At 43.4% G+C, this 18,813-nt stretch overlaps 1 protein-coding gene across 1 annotated transcript in view; it reads left to right on the plus strand.

Annotated features, from left to right (window-relative positions):
* Positions 1 to 18,813, plus strand: part of LOC106574324 (ATP-binding cassette sub-family B member 6) — a 33,792-nt gene that overhangs the window by 4,362 nt on the left and 10,617 nt on the right. The window contains exons 4-9 of the mRNA XM_014150166.2: positions 1,792 to 1,981; positions 2,243 to 2,335; positions 4,744 to 4,936; positions 10,113 to 10,234; positions 13,822 to 13,931; positions 14,187 to 14,252. Of these exons, the coding sequence (XP_014005641.2) occupies positions 1,792 to 1,981; positions 2,243 to 2,335; positions 4,744 to 4,936; positions 10,113 to 10,234; positions 13,822 to 13,931; positions 14,187 to 14,252 (774 nt within the window). The remainder of the gene's footprint in view (positions 1 to 1,791; positions 1,982 to 2,242; positions 2,336 to 4,743; positions 4,937 to 10,112; positions 10,235 to 13,821; positions 13,932 to 14,186; positions 14,253 to 18,813) is intronic.

An 18,813-nucleotide genomic window follows, 5' to 3' on the forward strand; every position in this document is an offset into this window, starting at 1 on the left:
CGCAACCGGTCAGGATGCTCTCAATGTTGTAGCTGTAGAACTTTTTGAGGATCTGGGAACCCACCAATCTTATCAGCCTCCTGAGGAGGAATAGGCATTGTCATGCATTCTTTGCGACTGTCTTGGTGTGTTTGGGCCATGATAGTTTCTTGGTGATGTGGACACCAAGGAACTTGAAGCTCTTGACCCGCTCCGCCACAGCCCCGTCGATGTGAATGGGGGCGTGTTCGGCCCTCCTTTTCCTGTAGTCCATGATCAGCTCCTTTGTCTTTCTCACGTTGAGGGAGGTTGTTGTCCTGGCACCACACTGCCAGGTCTCTGACCTCCTCCCAAAAGGCTGTCTCGTCAGTGATCATGCCTTCCACCGTTGTGTCGTCATCAAACTTAATGATGGTGTTGGAGTCGTGCCTGGCCAGGCAGTCATGGGTGAACAAGGAGTACAGGAAGGGACTAAGCACGCACCCCTGAGGGGCCCTCATGTTGAGGATCAGCGTGGCAGATGTGCTGTTGCCTACCCTTACCACCTGGGGGGTGGCCCGTCAGGATCCAGTTGCAGAGGGAAGTGTTTAGTCCCAGGGTCCTTAGCTTAGTGATGAGCTTTGTGGGCACTATGGTGTTGACTACAGCTCAGCATTCAATGATCAGCATTCTCACATAGGTGTGCCTTTTGTCCAGGTGGGAAAGGGCAGTGTGGAGTGCAATTGAGATTGCGTCATCTGTGGATCTGTTTGGGCTGTATGCAAATTGGATTGGATCTAGGGTTTCCAGGATGATGGTGTTGATGTGAGCCATGGCCAGCCTTTCAAAACACTTCATGGCTACCAATTTGAGTGCTACTGGGCGGTAGTCATTTAGGCAGGTTACCTTGGCTTTCTTGGGCACAGGCACTATGGTGGTCTGCTTGAAACATGTAGGTATTACAGACTCGGTCAGGGAGAGGTTCAAAATGTCAGTGAAGACACTTGCCAGTTAGTTCACACATCCTCTGAGTACACTTCCTGATAATCTGTCTGGCGCCATGGCCTTGTGAATGTTGACCTGTTTAAAGGTCTTGCTCACATCGGCTACGGAACAGCTGGTGCTCTCATGCATGCTTCAGTGTTGCTTGCCTCGAAGTGAGCATAAAAGGCATTTAGCCTGTCTGGTAGGCTCGCGTCATTGGGAAGCTCGCGGCTGGGTTTCCCTTTGTGGTCCGTAATAGTTTAAAAGCCTTGCCACATCCGACGAGCGTCAGCGCCGGTGTAGTAGGATTCCGTCTTAATCCTGTATTGACGCTTTGCCTGTTTGATGGTTCGTCTGAGGGCATATCAGTATTTCTTATAAGCATCTGGATTAGTGTCCCGCTCCTTGAAAACGGCAGCTCCATGGCTTCTGGTTGGGATATGTACGTACGGTCACTGTGGGGACGACATCAATGATGTACTTATGGATGAAGCCGATGACTGAGGTGGTATATTCCTCAATGCCATTGGATGAATCGTGGAACATATTCCAGTCTGTGCTAGAAAAACAGTCCTGTAGCTTAGCATCCGCTTCATCTGACCACTTCAGTATTGAGCGAGTCACTGGTACATCCTGCTTTAGTTTTTGCTTGTAAGCAGGAATCAGGATGATCTAAGTTTTTATTTTTTTCTTCTGGTTGTACAGATGACATGTTGGTAGAAATTAGGTCAAACCGATTTACGTTTGCCTGCATTAAAGTCCCTGGCCACAACCCTTTTTGTTGTTTATTGTCTCTGTCTGTATTTATTAAGTTCACAATAACCCCTAATATCTCTATCTGTATGCCAGCCCCTGTTGGATGGGGCAGAGGAATCCCAGTCTACCTGGCAGGACTTTGGGCAGAAGGTGCGTCTGCTGGTGCCCTACATGTGGCCCAAAGGCAGCATGCTGTTACAGGGCCTGGTGGTACTCTGCCTGTGCCTGCTGGGTCTGGAGAGGGTCATCAATGTCTTCGTGCCCATCTACTACAAGAACATTGGTGAGAGAGCATCCCTCGTTTCGCAACATCTGCCCTAGATCCAGCTTTTATCTGGATTCCTTTTTAAATTCCTACTTGTTTGCTGTCACAGCCTTATTGGTTGTGTTGCAGGTTGTCTTTATTGGTGCTGCACTGCATATTCTCAGAAGTATTTTGTGATATCATTGCGGCTGACATATGATAATCTGCCCAGCAAAACTGCAGAAAAGATGACCTGGGACTGTCAACACTTTTCAAAACCTCTCTCTCTCACTCTCATAGTGAATGAGCTGACTGATGGAAGCAGCTGGAAGACCTTGGCCACCACTGTGTGTGTCTATGTCTTGCTCAAGTTCCTGCAAGGTGGAGGGGCAGGTGAGTGCAAGGCTCTAAAGTGCGACTAATTTGGTAAATAATACTTTGCTGTGCGACTACATTTTATTTTGGGAGCACTGTGCAAGTATGAAAAAAATCTCCCAGATAATTCTTGTAATGATAAGACTTAGCCGTACCGTTGTTTCTGAGTGCCCTAGAGAAACAAGCGAGTGCAGATTCGTTAGTGTCCTTGTTGCACCATTACTACAGCAAAAGCGGCTTGTTGCTAGCCCAACCAGGTCAAAAGATCTGACCCGTATTACTGCCGCAACATTTTTATCTTCCTATAGCGGATAGCTGGGACCACATTTAACATTCATAAACCATGTTGTGGGCCGTTCTAAAACTACTCGCAAACCATTTGTTGACACTTTGTTCTGTCATGTTACTGCATTGGCTTGGTAGCTTACAACCTGGTGACTTGACCAGTATATCCAGACATTTGGGGGCACAGAAAGAAAGGAAAAGGGATAGCTTCTTCAGGAGATCAATGAATATCAAATCAAATGTATTTATATAGCCCTTCTTACATCAGCTGATATCTCAAAGTGCTGTACAGAAACCCAGCCTAAAACCCCAAACAGCATGCAATGCAGGTGTAGAAGCACGGTGGCTAGGAAAAACTCCCTAGAAAGGCCAAAACCTAGGAAGAAACCTAGAGAGGAACCAGGCTATGAGGGGTGGCCAGTCCTCTTCTGGCTGTGCCGGGTGGAGGTTATAACAGAACATGGCCAAGATGTTCAAATGTTCATAAATGACCAGCATGGTCAAATAATAATAATCACAGTGGTTGTCGAGGGTGCAACAGGCCAGCACCTCAGGAGTAAATGTCAGTTGGCTTTTCATAGCCAATCATTGAGAGTATCTCTACCGCTCCTGCTAGAGAGTTGAAAACAACAGGTCTGGGACAGGTAGCACGTCCGGTGAACAGGTCAGGGTTCCATAGCCGCAGGCAGAACAGTTGAAACTGGAGCAGCAGCCTGGCCAGGTGGACTGGGGACAGCAAGGAGTCATCATGCCAGGTAGTCCTGAGGCATGGTCTTAGGGCTCAGGTCCCCCAAAAGAAAGAAAGAGAGAATTAGAGCGAGCATACTTAAATCCACACAGGACACTGGAGAAATACTCCAGATATAACAGACTGACCCTAGCCCCCCGACACATAAACTACTGCAGCATAAATACTGGAGGCTGAGACAAGAGGGGTCAGGAGACACTGTGGCCCCATCCGATGATACCCCCGGATAGGGCCAAACAGGCAGGATATAACCCCACCCACTTTGCCAAAGCCCAGCCCCCACACCACTAGAGGGATATCTTCAACCACCAGCTTACCATCCTGAGACAAGGCCGAGTATAGCCCACAAAGATCTCCGCCACGGCACAACCCAAGGGGGGGCGCCAACCCAGACAGAATATAGCAATGAATGAATGAGAGATAACTTGGATGTCATCCTAACAAACCTGACTTTCTAAAGAGACCGTGTAAAACGTTTTATCTAATGCGTCTCAAACAATATGGTGTATTTGCAGACCGCAATTCGAGGCATTTTCTGATCAGGAAACGTCCATTGGTGCCTGCCATTGGTCAATTCTGGTGTTATGCGACGGATGGTTTCTCGACACATGATTTGTTTACATAGCAGGTTAGGATAATTAACGTGGCAGGTTAGGTGAATTAGCTTGACAGGTTGGGAGAAGACTAAAGTTAGGAAAAGGGTTAGGCTTAGCTACAGTGCTACAGTTGTCAACAACTGTTGTCCCCGACGTGAAAGAAGCGGCCAAGGACCAATGGCGAGCAACAATGGGTGTAACTTGATATCAAGAAATGCCTATATATATATAAAAAAAACGCCCCTAATTGCGGTCTGCAATTACACCCTTCTCTCTCAATAGGAAAATAGTGCTTTTACACAATTTAAAAACCTAATATTCCACAAATTACATTGTAATTTCAATGACAGGTATTTGTATCAATGTTTTAGCTTTTATAATAAACTCATGTATTTACAGTGGTACATATTAGTTTCCAGGGCACAACATGTGCTTCAAAAGCAGCTATAATTCATAAAAGCCTAATATAAGCTATATATCAATTCATGAAAAAAAATATATATATATTCTGGTGCTCCTAAATTTCATGTGGTGCTCCTAACTTTTTAAAATTGGGAACACCAGTGATACCAATACATTTTTAGATAATATAATAATTTAGAACCCTAGGTGAGGGGGAATTTCACCTCCCATATTTTCTTTCTCTGCTACACCCATTCCTTGGACTCCTTGAGTACTGTTATTTTAATTGTCTCTCTCGCTCTATATATCTCCTCTCTCCTCTCCCCAACCCCACTCTTACACCCTGCCCGCCCTCTCTCTCTTCTTCTCTTTCCTGAACCTCACTTTCTCCCTAGGTGCGTCCGGCTTTGTCAGTAACCTGCGCTCCTTCCTGTGGATCCGCGTGCAGCAGTACACCAACCGGGTGGTGCAGGTGCGTCTGTTCGGCCACTTACACTCGCTGTCACTGCGCTGGCACCTGGGCCGGCGCACCGGGGACGTCCTGCGTAGCATCGACCGCGGCACCTCCTCCATCAACAGCCTGCTCAGGTGAGTCTCCTAATAATAAATTGTGTGTGTGGTTTTCTGAGCCACACCCCTAACCTTTTTTTTAAGGTATGCAAATCTGTATTCCCATTCTTGAGAAATACATAGATTAGGGCCTAATGAATTCATTTCAAGTAACTGATTTTCCTTGTGAACTGTAACTCAGTAAAATCTTTTAAATTGTTGCATGTTGCATTTTATATTTTTGTTCAGTGTATATACTGTACAGTGCCTTCAGAAACTATTCATAACCCTTGACTTAAAAAATAAATAAATGAAATAATTGAAAAATGAAAAGCTGAAATGTCTTGAGTCAATAAGTATTCAACCATTTTGTTATGGGAAACTTAAATAAGTTCAGGAGTAAAAATTTGCTTAACAATAACATTTAAAAAAGCAGACATTGAATATCCCTTTGAGCATAGCGAAGTTAGTAAGTATACTTTGGATGTTGTATCAATACTCCATGTCACTACAAAGATACAGGCATCCTTCCTAACTCAGTTGCCGGAGAGGAAGGAAACCGCTCAGGGATTTCACCATGAGGCCAATGGTGACTTTAAAACAGTTAGAGTTTAATGGCTGTGATAGGAGAAAACTGAGGATGAATCAACAACATTGTAGTTACTCCACAATACTAACCTAATTGACAGAGTGAAATGAAGGAAGCCTGTACAGAATAAAAATATTCTAAAACATGCATTCTGTTTGCAATAAAGCACTAAAGTAAATCTGCAACAACAACAAAAATGGCAAGAAATGTACCATGTTTGAGGCAAAACCAAGACAACACATCACTGAGTGCCTGCATCATGTTATGGGTATGCTTGTAATCGGCAAAGACTAGGGAGTTTTTTTGGATACAAATAAATGGAATGGAGCTAAGCACAGGCAAAATCCTAGAGGAAAACATGGTTCTTTCTGCTTTCCACCAGACACTGGGAGATGAATGCCCCTTACAGCAGGACATGAACCTAAAACACATCGCCACAATCTAAACTGGAGTTGCTTACCAAGACGACATTGAATGTTTCTGAGTGGCCTAGTTGTAGGTTTTGTCATCAATCGGCTTGAAGAATTTTAAAGTGCTAATATTGTACAATCCAGGTGAACAAATCTCTTAGAGACTTAACCAGAAAGACTCACAGCTGTACCTGCTGCCACAGATCATTCTAACATGTACATGCATTGACTCAGGGTGTGAATACTTATGTAAATAAGATTTCTGTATTTATTTTCTGTAAAGTAGCAAAATATGTTTATTTTGTTACTTTGTTATTATGGGGTATTTGTGTGCGTTTTTAGATGGGTGAGAACAAAACGTCTATTTAATCAATTTTGAATTCAGGCTGTAACACATCAAAATGTGGAATAAGTCAAGGGGTATGAATACTTTCTGAAGGCACTGTGTGTATATACACTACCTTTCAAAAGTTTGGGGTCACTTAGAAATGTTCTTGTTTTCCATGAAAACATACATGACGTGAGTTGCAAAATGAATAGGAAATATAGTCAAGACGTTGATAAGGTTATAAATAATGATTTTTAATTGAAAAAATAATTGTGTCCTTTCGTCAAAGAATCGTCCATTTGCAGCAATTACAGCCTTGCTGACCTATGGCATTCTAGTTGTCAATTTGTTGAGGTAATCTGAAGAACTTTCACCCCATGCTTCCTGAAGCACCTCCCACAAATTGGATTGGCTTGATGGGCACTTCTTACTTAAACTGTCCCCAATTCAATGGAATGCAACCCTCTGCATGCACAGTGCATTCTTCCATCACATGTGCAGTGAATTCTTCCATCACATGTACAGCTGATTCTCAAGACCTTGCACACTAGTGAGATGCTATTGTGCCCACACTACTACACAGTCTGAGCCAAGAACTACATGCTTTCTGGTAAGTTTTGATTACAGTACTGGGTGGTGTGAATATATTTTATACGACATGCATGATTTTTTGTTAACTAGTAAATAGTAGCCAACAGCAAAGTGTGTTTAAATAATTTCTAACTTTTTATCAATTTCTGCTAGTTAGTTTTTGCTACCATGTGGGCTTTAGCTCACTTGCGCCTGCTAACTGAGGAGTTTCCATACATGTTTAATTTTAAAACATTTATTTTACAAAAGAGTTGTTTAATCTAACTGCTTAACTATTTATCTGTACATGGAATTGTATTTTTTTTTTTTTTACAAATTTGTTTCTAATCTTTACAGAAAAATGCCACAGGCACAATCTGATGTGTGGAGACATTTCACTGCAGCTAATGTAGAAGGAAAAGCTGTGTACATTTGCAAAAAACTGTGCCAAATCATATGTGAAGAATATAACAAAGATGCAGAATCATCTGGCCAAGTGCATTAAGTTCCCTCAGCGCTCACAACAAGCAACCTCTGACAAATGTCCATGTACTTCAATTCGAGGTGAAAATGATGAATCAGAGACATTATCGATAGCAACAGCTCATGGTCCTCCTGGGATCAGAAGTTTTTTTGACTCAATGGAGGAACGTAGTCAGAGAAATGCTGATGAATGTCTTACTTGAGCTGTGTATGCAACTGGTTCTCCTCTGATGCTCACAGGCAATGTGTATTCGAAGAGATTTCTGAATGTTTTTCGCCCAGTATACACCCCTCCAACCAGACATGCTTTATCTACTCATTTGCTGGATGCAGAGTTCAAGTGAAGGTCAAGCAAATCATAGAGAAAGCAGACTGTATTGCAATCATCTCTGATGGGTGGTCGAATATTCGTGGGCAAGGAATAATTAACTACATCATCTCCACCCCTCAACCGGTATTCTACAAGAGCACAGACAAAAGGGACAACAGACACACCGGTCTCTACAATGCAGATGAGCTGAAGGCAGTCACCAATGACCTTGGACCACAGAAGGTATTTGTACTGGTGACCGACAATGCTGCGAACATGAAGGCTGCTTCGTCTAAAGTGGAGGAGTCCTACCCTCACATCACACCCATTGGCATGCATTGAATCTGCTCCTCAAGGACATCGTGGCACTGAAAACAACGGATACACTCTAGAAGAGAGCCAAGGAAATGCTTAGGTATGTGAAGGGTCATCAAGTTATAGCAGCAATCTACCTCACAAAGCAAAGTGAGAAGAAGAAGAGCACCACATTGAAGCTGCCAAGCGACACCATTTGCGGTGGTGTTGTCATCATGTTTGACAGTCTCCTGGAGGGAAAGGAGTCTCTCCAAGAAATGGCCATATCACAGTCTGCTGATATGGACAGCCCCCATCAAGAGGATTCTCCTGGATGATGTATTTTGTGAGAGAGTGGTAAGCAGCCTGAAACTCCTGAAACCTATAGCAGTAGCCATTGCACAGATTGAGGGAGACAATGTCATCCTGTCTGATGGTCAGACTCTGCTTGCAAATCCGTACTGCCCTGCCCACTTCACTGTTGCTCCAAGCAGAGGAAACTGCAGATCTGAAATACATCAAAAAGCGTGAAGACTTCTGCCTGAAGCCCATAAATGCCTCAGTGTACATGTTGGACCCCAAGTATGCTGGCAAGAGCATCCTGTCTGGTGCAGAGATCAACAAGGCCTATGGTGTCATCACTACCGTGTCTCACTAGCGTGTCTCGTCACCTTGGCCTGGATGAGGGCAAGGTTCTTGGCAGTCTGGCGAAGTACACTTCCAAGCAAGGGCTTTGGGAGGGAGATGCAATATGGCAGTCGTGCCAACATATCTCATCAGCCACTTGATGGAAGGGACTTTGTGGATCTGAGGCTCTTTCCCCTGTTGCCTCCATCATCCTCCAAATCCCACCAACATCAGCCACCTCAGAGCGCAACTGGTCCTTGTTTGGGAACACACACACCAAAGCACGCGACAGGCTGACCAATACAAGGGTTGAAAAATTGTTGGCCATCCAAACAAATTTTAGGCTTTTTGAGCCTGACAACGAGCCATCCTCAACAAGGTTGGAAAGTGACAGTGAAGATGAGGCCTCAGAGTCTGATGTTCAAGAGGTGGACATTGAGGAGGTCCAGGGAGAAGACATGGAAGCCTGAGAGGAAGACAACCAAAGATTTAGTTTCTAGACTATCATTTTACAGATGTATGTTGAAAACGTTTTTAGGAGATGCAATGGATCATTGGGGATCATTCAATATCTCCTTTCTTTTGTTGTTCAGTGAAATCATCCCATGTGAAGAGTAAACTCATTTAATTAAAGTTCAATACGTAACTAAATTGTTCTCTTTATTTCTATTGGAAGGATTTCATCATTTGCAAGTATGTCTACTTATCATAAGGTAAAAGGTTTATGTTTCTGTCTCAATATGATATGGTAAATATATCCAATGCAAAAAAAAACATCTACATTTAAATGGTATTCATATTAATTTGCATATATTTCCGTTAATTCCCATGGAAGGTTTCCACCTCTGAATATTCCCCAAAATGTGCAACCCTACGTACCATACGGTCAAGCTGCTCCCACAACAGCTCAACAGGGTTGAGATCCGGTGACTGTGCTGGCCTCTCCAATATAGAGAGAATACCAGCTGACTGCTTCTTCCCTAAATAGTTTTTGCATAGTTTGGAGCTGTGTTTTGGGCCATTGTCCTGTTATAGGAGGAAATTGGCTCCAATTAAGCGCCGTCCACAGGGTATGGGCATAGCGTTGCAAAATGGAGTGATAGCCTTCCTTCTTCAAGAACCGTTTTACCCTGTACAAATCTCCCACTTTACCACCACCAAAGCACCCTCCAGACCATCACATTGCCTCCACCGTGCTTGACAGATGGCGTCAAGCACTCCTCCAGCATATTTTCATTTTTTCCGCGTCGCACAGATGTTCTTCTTTGTCATCCTGTCCACCTCAAACTTAGATTCGTCTGTCCATAACAATTTTTTCCCAATCTTCCTCTGTCCAGTGTCTGTGTTCCTTTGCCCATCTTAATCTTTTCTTTTTATTGGCCAGTCTGAGATATGGCTTTTTCTTTGCAACTCTGCCTAGAAGGCCAGCACCCCGGAGTCGACTCTTCACTGTTGACGTTGCGGGTACTATTTAATTAAGCTGCCAGTTGAGGATTTGTGAGGCATCTGTTTCTCAAACTAGACACAAATGTACTTGTCCTCTTGCTCAGTTTCTGTGTTTGAACCCAGAGGTAAACCTGGCCTCCCTCTCTTTCTCTCCACAGCTACATTGTATTCAGCATCTTCCCTACCATCGCAGATATCGTCATCTCCATCATCTACTTCATCACCTACTTCAACGCCTGGTTCGGACTCATCATATTCGTCTGTATGTTCCTCTACCTCAGTGAGTACAAGGCCTCCTTTCCAGAACCAATTCAGTTATATTTATAAGTTAATAATAATCTGATCTGAGTCAAATATGTGAAATACTTTCAAATGACTTGACCTTCACCAATGGAATAGTCCCAAAAGTGTACATTAAATCAAATCAAAATGTATTGGTCACATGCGCCGAATACAACAGGTGTAGACCTTACAGTGAAATGCTTACTTACGATGCTTACTTACGAGCTAACCAACAATGCAGTTAAAAATAAAAAATACAGATAAAAAATAAAAGTAATAAGTAATTAAAGAGCAGCAGTTAAATAACAATAGCGAGACTATATACAGAGGGGTACTGGTACAGAGTCAATGTGCGGGGGCACCGGTTAGTTGAGGTAATACAGTATCTCACAAAAGTGAGTACACCCCTCACATTTATGTAAATATTTAAGTATATCTTTTCATGTGACAACACTGAAGAAATGACACTTTGCTACAATGTAAAGTAGTGAGTGTACAGCTTGTATAACAGTGTAAATTTGCTGTCCCCTCAAAATAACTCAACACACAGCCATTAATGTCTAAACCGCTGGCAACAAAAGTGAGTACACCCCTAAGTGAAAATGTCCAAATTGGGCCCAATTAGCCATTTTCCCTCCCCGGTGTCATGTGACTCGTTAGTGTTACAAGGTCTCAGGTGTGAATGGGGAGCAGATGTGTTAAATTTGGTGTCATCACTCTCACACTCCCTCATACTGACTGGTCACTGGAAGTTCAACATGGCAAAGAACTCTCTGAGGATCTGAAAAAAATAATTGTTGCTCTACATAAAGATGGCCTGGGCTATAAGAAGATTGCTAAGACCCTGAAACTGAGCTGCAGCACAGTGGCCAAGACTATACAGCGGTTTAACAGGACAGGTTCCACTCAGAACAGGCCTCGCCATGGTCGACCAAAGAAGTTGAGTGCACGTGCTCAGCGTCATATCCAGAGGTTGTCTTTGGGAAATAGACGTATGAGTGCTGCCAGCATTGCTGCAGAGGTTGAAGGGGTGGGGGGTCAGCCTGTCAGTGCTCAGACCATACGCCGCACACTGTATCAAATTGGTCTGCATGGCTGTCGTCCCAGAAGGAAGCCTCCTCTAAAGATGATGCACAAGAAAGCCCGCAAACAGTTTGCTGAAGACAAGCAGACTAAGGACATGGATTACTGGAACCATGTCCTGTGGTCTGATGAGACCAAGATAAACTTATTTGGTTCAGATGGTGTCAAGCGTGTGTGGCGGCAACCAGGTGAGGAGTACAAAGACAAGTGTGTCTTGCCTACAGTCAAGCATGGTGGTGGGAGTGTCATGGTCTGGGGCTGCATGAGTGCTGCCGGCACTGGGGAGCTGCAGTTCATTGAGGGAACCATGAATGCCAACATGTACTGTGACATACTGAAGCAGAGCATGATCCCCTCTCTTCGGAGACTGGGCCGCAGGGCAGTATTCCAACATGACAACGACCCCAAACACACCTCCAAGACGACCACTGCCTTGCTAAAGAAGCTGAGGGTAAAGGTGATGGACTGGCCAAGCATGTCTCCAGACCTAAACCCTATTGAGCATCTGTGGGGCGTCCTCAAACGGAAGGTGGAGGAGTGCAAGGTCTCTAACATCCACCAGCTCCGTGATGTCGTCATGGAAGAGGGGAAGAGGACTCCAGTGGCATGCCCAAGAGGGTTAAGGCAGTGCTGGAAAACGATGGTGGCCACACAAAATATTGACACTTTGGGCCCAATTTGGATATTTTCACTTAGGGGTGTACTCACTTTTGTTGCCAGCGGTTTAGACATTAATGGCTGTGTGTTGTGTTATTTTGAGGGGACAGCAAATTTACACTGTTATACAAGCTGTACACTCACTACTTTACATTGTAGCAAAGTGTCATTTCTTCAGTGTTGTCACATGAAAAGATACACTCAAATATTTACAAAAATGTGAGGGGTCTACTCACTTTTGTGAGATACTGTATATACATGTGGGTAGAGTTATTAAAGTGACTATGGATAGATGATAACAACAGAGAGTAGCAGCGGTGTAAAAGAGGGGGAGACAATGCAAATAGTCTGGGTAGCCATTTGATTAGGTGTTCAGGAGCCGGTGTAGTACGATTCGATCTTAGTCCTGTATTGACACTTTGCCTGTTTGATGGTTCGTTGGAGGGCATAGTGGGATTTCTTATAAGCTTCCAGGTTAGAGTCCCGCTCCTTGAAAGTGACAGCTCTAGCCTTTAGCTCAGTGCGGATGTTGCCTGTAATCCATGGCTTCTGGTTGGGGTATGTACTTACGGCCACTGTGGGGACGACGTCATTGATGCACATATTGATGAAGCCAATGACTGATGTGGTGTACTCCTCAATGCCATCGGAAGAATCCCGGAACATATTCCAGTCTGTGATAGCAAAACAGTCCTGTAGCTTAGCATCTGCTTCATCTGACCACTTTTTTTATTGATCTAGTCACTGGTGCTTCCTGCGTTAATTTGATTGTCAGCAGGAATCAGGACGATAGAATTGTGGTCAGATTTGCCAAATGGAGGGCGAGGGAGTGCTTTGTATGCATCTTTGTGTGTGGAGTAAAGGTGGTCTAGTTTATTTTTTTCCTCTGGTTGCACATTTAACATGCTGATAGAAATTTGGTAAAACGGATTTAAGTTTCTCTGCATTAAAGTCCCCGGCCACTAGGAGTGCTGCCTCTGGGAGAGTGTTTTCTTGTTTGCTTATGTCGGAATACAGCTCATTCAATGCTGTCTTAGTGCCAGCCTCTGACTGTGGTGGTATGTAAACAGCTATGAAAAATACAGATGAAAACTCTCTAGGTTGATAGTGTGGTCTACAGGTGTGGTCTCTACCTCAGGTGAGCAATAGCTTGAGACTTCCTTAGATATCGTGCACCAGCTGTTATTTACAGAAATACATAGTCCGCCGCCCCTTGTCTTACCAGACGCCGCTGTTCTATCCTGCCGATACAGCGTATAACCAGCCAGCTGTATGTTGATAGTGTTATCGTTCAGCCACGACTCCGTGAAGCATAAGACATTACAGTTTTGAATGTCCTGTTGGTAGTTTAATCTTGCGCGTAGGTCATCTATTGTATTCTCCAAAGATTGTACGTTTGCTAGCAGAATGGAAGGAATTAGGGGTTATTTGATCGCCTACGAATTCTCAGAAGGCAGCCCGCCCTTTGGCCCCTTTTTCTCCACCTCCTCTTCACGCATATCATGGGGATCTGGGCATGTTCCCGAGAAAGCTGTATATAGTTTGCGTCGCGTAAAAGGAAAAAAAGGATTCTGCCAGCCTGTGGTGAGTAATCGCAATCCTGATGTCCAGAAGTTATTTTTGGTCATAAGAGACGGTAGCGGCAACATTATGTACAAAATAAATTACAAAAAACACAATCGGTTGGGGACACGTAAAATGTCTGCCTTCTTCTCCGGGGACATTTTAATAAACTCCAAGCTAAATTAATCACACCTATTTGAAAGTATTTTACATGTGCATTCGACCGAGGTCTGATAGTACCAATGTAATATTTCATAATGGTCCATCAATACATCTCTTCAGCCCTTACCATCATCATCACGGAATGGAGGACCAAGTACAGGCGAGACATGAACACCCAGGACAACAACACAAAGTCCAAGGCGGTGGACTCCCTGCTCAACTTTGAGACGGTACCAAGATGGTCCCATTGACCTTTAACCTCTACTTGGATTTTGTTTTTTAGGGCACACAACAGAAAATGTTTAAAAACATTATTCAACGTAAAAATTCCAGGTAGTCCCTCCCAGTTTGTCTGTTTGATGCCTAATGAACACAACCCAGAATCCCTACTTGCCATGGTGGCACATGAAGATTCCCGCAAACATATTGCATTTCTTCAACTTCAGAGTTGCTTCATGGCTGCGATTGTAACGTTTTTCCTACAGGTGAAGTACTACAATGCAGAGAATTACGAGGTGAACCGTTTTGAGGACGCCATTCTGAAGTATCAGGTAATCCAGGCTATAGATGTCAAACTCTGAAGAGTTGAGAATATAGATCTGAGTTAATTTACACCAGAGTGCTTGCTTTGGTTTTTCACATGCACAGTCCCAAGACCCCAGCAAAAATCTGCTTTTCATATATATGACTTTCATTTATCTGTCCAGCCTTTTATATTTAGCCTAACAATTTAGTTTATTTTTATTTTTTGTTATCAGGACAACCAGGGCCACAAGTAGGACACAAAACAATTTGACATAAACCGTTGCATTCATGAGTTGTATTGACAAATGTCAACAATAAAAAGGTCAGCCAAAGCAAACACCTGATAAACATGAATTTATATGAATGCTGTAAGTACAGAAGTTGTTTGCTCATTGGGAAATGAATGTCCAACTAGTCAGTGACAACTGTGGAGTTTGACAGCAACTATGTAAGCGTATTACAGTATTATATTACAGACACTTTGTCCTGGGATTTCCTATGATCTTCTATGTAGAAGAACCCCCTCTAACGATTCTTGTGTAGCTTGTGAGTGTTCGTGGGAGTCTCATCTTTTCATATACTGTATAGCTTTTAATAGTTTGTAGCTCAAACCATTCGGACTCTACAGATGTTTTTGTTTACAAAACCCTGCCCTGGTCCCCTTCGAGATCCACCCTTGTCTCACAAATACCACTCTAGCTCAACCCCCGTTAATCACACAGACTATGGATGCAGAAGAAATAGACAAATCCAATGTTACAGTCCAGAAGTCTGTAGCGCAAACACACAATCTATAAAATTAAAGTCCTAAATCACGCCTTCATTACGGTGGGGCTCATTGTGTTAACTTGCAAGCCCTACCCAGCAGTGCAGTATTCAATATAATATCAAAAAAGTAATAACTAATAAGAAAATGTTTTGTAATAACACAAGAAATAAGAGAGGAAGCTATATACAGGGTACATGTACAATGTGCAGGGATACTAGACTTAGGTATGTACATGTAGGCAGGGATTAGGAGAAAGTGACTGGTAGCAGGATAAATAATAATAGTAAACAGGATGGCAGAAGCGTGTGTGTGTGTGACAGGCAGATGAACACACAGTGCCTTCAGAAAGTATTCATACCCCTTGACTTATTCCACATTTTGTTTTTACAGCCTGAATTCAAAATAGATTAAATACACTGCTCAAAAAAATAAAGGGAACACTTAAACAACACAATGTAACTCCAAGTCAATCACACTTCTGTGAAATCAAACTGTCCACTTAGGAAGCAACACTGATTGACAATACATTTCACATGCTGTTGTGCAAATGGAATAGACAACAGGTGGAAATTATAGGCAATTAGCAAGACACCCCCAATAAAGGAGTGGTTCTGCAGGTGGTGACCACAGACCACTTCTCAGTTCCTATGCTTTCTGGCTGATGTTTTGGTCACTTTTGAATGCTGGCGGTGCTTTCACTCTAGTGGTAGCATGAGACGGAGTCTACAACCCACACAAGTGGCTCAGGTAGTGCAGCTCATCCAGGATGGCACATCAATGCGAGCTGTGGCAAGAAGGTTTGCTGTGTCTGTCAGCGTAGTGTCCAGAGCATGGAGGTGCTACCAGGAGACTGGCCAGTACATCAGGAGACGTGGAGGAGGCCGTAGGAGGGCAACAACCCAGCAGCAGGACTGCTACCTCCGCCTTTGTGCAAGGAGGAGCAGGAGGAGCACTGCCAGAGCCCTGCAAAATGACCTCCAGCAGGCCACAAATGTGCATGTGTCTGCTCAAACGGTCAGAAACAGACTCCATGAGGGTGGTATGAGGGCCCAACGTCCACAGGTGGGGGTTGTGCTTACAGCCCAACACCGTGCAGGACGTTTGGCATTTGCCAGAGAACACCAAGATTGGCAAATTCACCACTGGCGCCCTGTGCTCTTCACAGATGAAAGCAGGTTCACACTGAGCACATGTGACAGTCTGGAGACGCCGTGGAGAACGTTCTGCTGCCTGCAAAATCCTCCAGCATGACCGGTTTGGCGGTGGGTCAGTCATGGTGTAGGGTGGCATTTCTTTGGGGGGCCGCACAGCCCTCCATGTGCTCGCCAGAGGTAGCCTGACTGCCATTAGGTACCGAGATGAGATCCTCAGACCCCTTGTGAGACCATATGCTGGTGCGGTTGGCCCTGGGTTCCTCCTAATGCAAGACAATGCTAGACCTCATGTGGCTGGAGTGTGTCAGCAGTTCCTGCAAGAGGAAAGCATTGATGCTATGGACTGGCCCGCCCGTTCCCCAGACCTGAATCCAATTGAGCACATCTGGGACATCATGTCTCGCTCCATTCACCAACGCCACGTTGCACCACAGACTGTCCAGGAGTTAGCGGATGCTTTAGTCCAGGTCTGGGAGGAGATCCCTCAGGAGACCATCCGCCACCTCATCAGGAGCATGCCCAGGCGTTGTAGGGAGGTCATACAGGCAAGTGGAGGCCACACACACTACTGAGCCTCATTTTGACTTGTTTTAAGGACATTACATCAAAGTTGGATCAGCCTGTAGTGTGGTTTTCCACTTTAATTTTGAGTGTGACTCCAAATCCAGACCTCCATGAGTTGATAAATTGGATTTCCATTGATTATTTTTGTGATTTTGTTGTCAGCACATTCAACTATGTAAAGAAAAAAGTATTTAATAAGATTATTTCATTCATTCAGATCTAGGATGTGTTATTTTAGTGTTCCCTTTATTTTTTTGAGCAGTGTATAATTTTGTCTCACCCATCTACACACAATACCCCATAATGAGAAAGTGAAATGTGTTTTTAGAAGTTTTTGCAAATGTATTTAAAATGAAATACAGAAATATCAAATTTACCTAACTATTCACACTCAGGAGTCAATACTTTGTGGGAGCACTTTTCGCAGTGATTACAGCTGTGAGTCTTTCTGGGTAGGTCTCTAAGAACTTTCCACACCAGGATTGTGTAATATTTGCCCATTTGTATTCTTTAAAAATTCTTCAAGCCCTGTCAAATTGGTTGTTGATCATTGCTAGACAACCATTTTCAAATCTTGCCTTAGATTTTAAAGTAGATTTAAGTCAAAACTGTAACTCAGCCACTCAGGAACATTTACTGTATTCTTGGTAAGCAACTCCATTGTAGATTTGACTTTGCGTTTTAGATTATTGTCCTGCTGAAAGGTGAATTCAACTTCCAGTGTCTGGTGGAAAGCAGACTCAACCAGGTTTTCCTTTAAGGATTCTGCCTGTGCTTAGTTCCATTCTGTTAAAAAAAAAAATTCTGAAAAACTCCTCAGTCCTTAATGATTACAAGCATACCCATAACATGATGCAGCCACCCCTATGCTTGAAAATATGGAGTTACGGTACTCAGTTAATTGCTTTGACACCTTTCTTGCAGCAGGTAGCCTAGTGATTAGAGTGTTGGGCCAGTAACAGGAACGGTTGCTGGGTCGAATCCCCGAGCTGACAAGGTAAAAATCTGTCCTTCTGCCCCTGAACAAGGCAGTTAACCCACTGTTCCCCGGGCGCCGTGGACGTGGATGCAGCCCCCCGCACCTCTCTGATTGAGGGGTTGGGTTAAATGCGGAAGACACATTTCAGTTGAATACATTCAGTTGGACAACTGACTAGGTATCCCCCTTCCCTTTCCCTATTACTTTAGTGCCTTGTTGGAAACAGGATGCATGTTTTGGAATATTTTTATTCTGTACAGGCTTCCTTCTTTTCACTCTGTCAATTAGTTTAGTATTGTGGAGTAACTACAATGTTGTCGATCCATCCTCAGCTTTCTTCTATCACAGCAATGTAACTGTTTTAAAGTCACCATTGGCCTCATGGTGAAATCCCTGAGCGGTTTCCTTCCTCTCCGGCAACTGAGTTAGGAAGGATGCCTGTATTTTTGTCGCGACTTGGTGTATTGATACACCAGCCGAAGTGTAGTTAATAACTTCACCATGCTCAAAGATATTCAATGTTAGCTTCTTTTTTTTAATCTACCAACAGGTGCCCTTTGCGAGGCATTGGAAAACTCCCTGGTCATTGTGGTTGAATCTGTGTTTGAAATTCACTGCTCGACTGAGGAACCTTACAATTATCTGTATGTGTGGGTTACAGAGATAAGGTAGTCATTCAAAAATCATGTTCAACACTTATTGCACACAGTGAGTCCATGCAACTAATATGACTTTAAGCACATTTTTACTCCTAACTTATTTAGACTTGCTGTAACAAATACTTATTGACGCAAGACACTTTAGCTTTTCATTTTTAATTAATTTGTAAAGATGTCTAAAATTATAATTCCACATTATGGGTTATTGTGTGTGTAGGCCAGTGACAAAAAATCTAAATTGAATCCATTCAGGCTGTAACACAACTAAATGTGGAAAAAAATAATGAATACTTTCTGAAGGCATTTTACATGTAAAAAAAAGTGACTGGTAGCATATATTTAAATACTATGGTAATATACTAATGATAATATATACAGTTGAAGTCGGAATTTTAGATAAACCTTTGCCAAATACATTCAAACTCAGTTTTTCACAATTCCTGACATTTAATCCTAGTAAAA

This window comes from Salmo salar, chromosome ssa16 (assembly GCF_905237065.1).
Source record: "Salmo salar chromosome ssa16, Ssal_v3.1, whole genome shotgun sequence".
NCBI classification, from domain to species: Eukaryota; Metazoa; Chordata; class Actinopteri; order Salmoniformes; family Salmonidae; genus Salmo; species Salmo salar.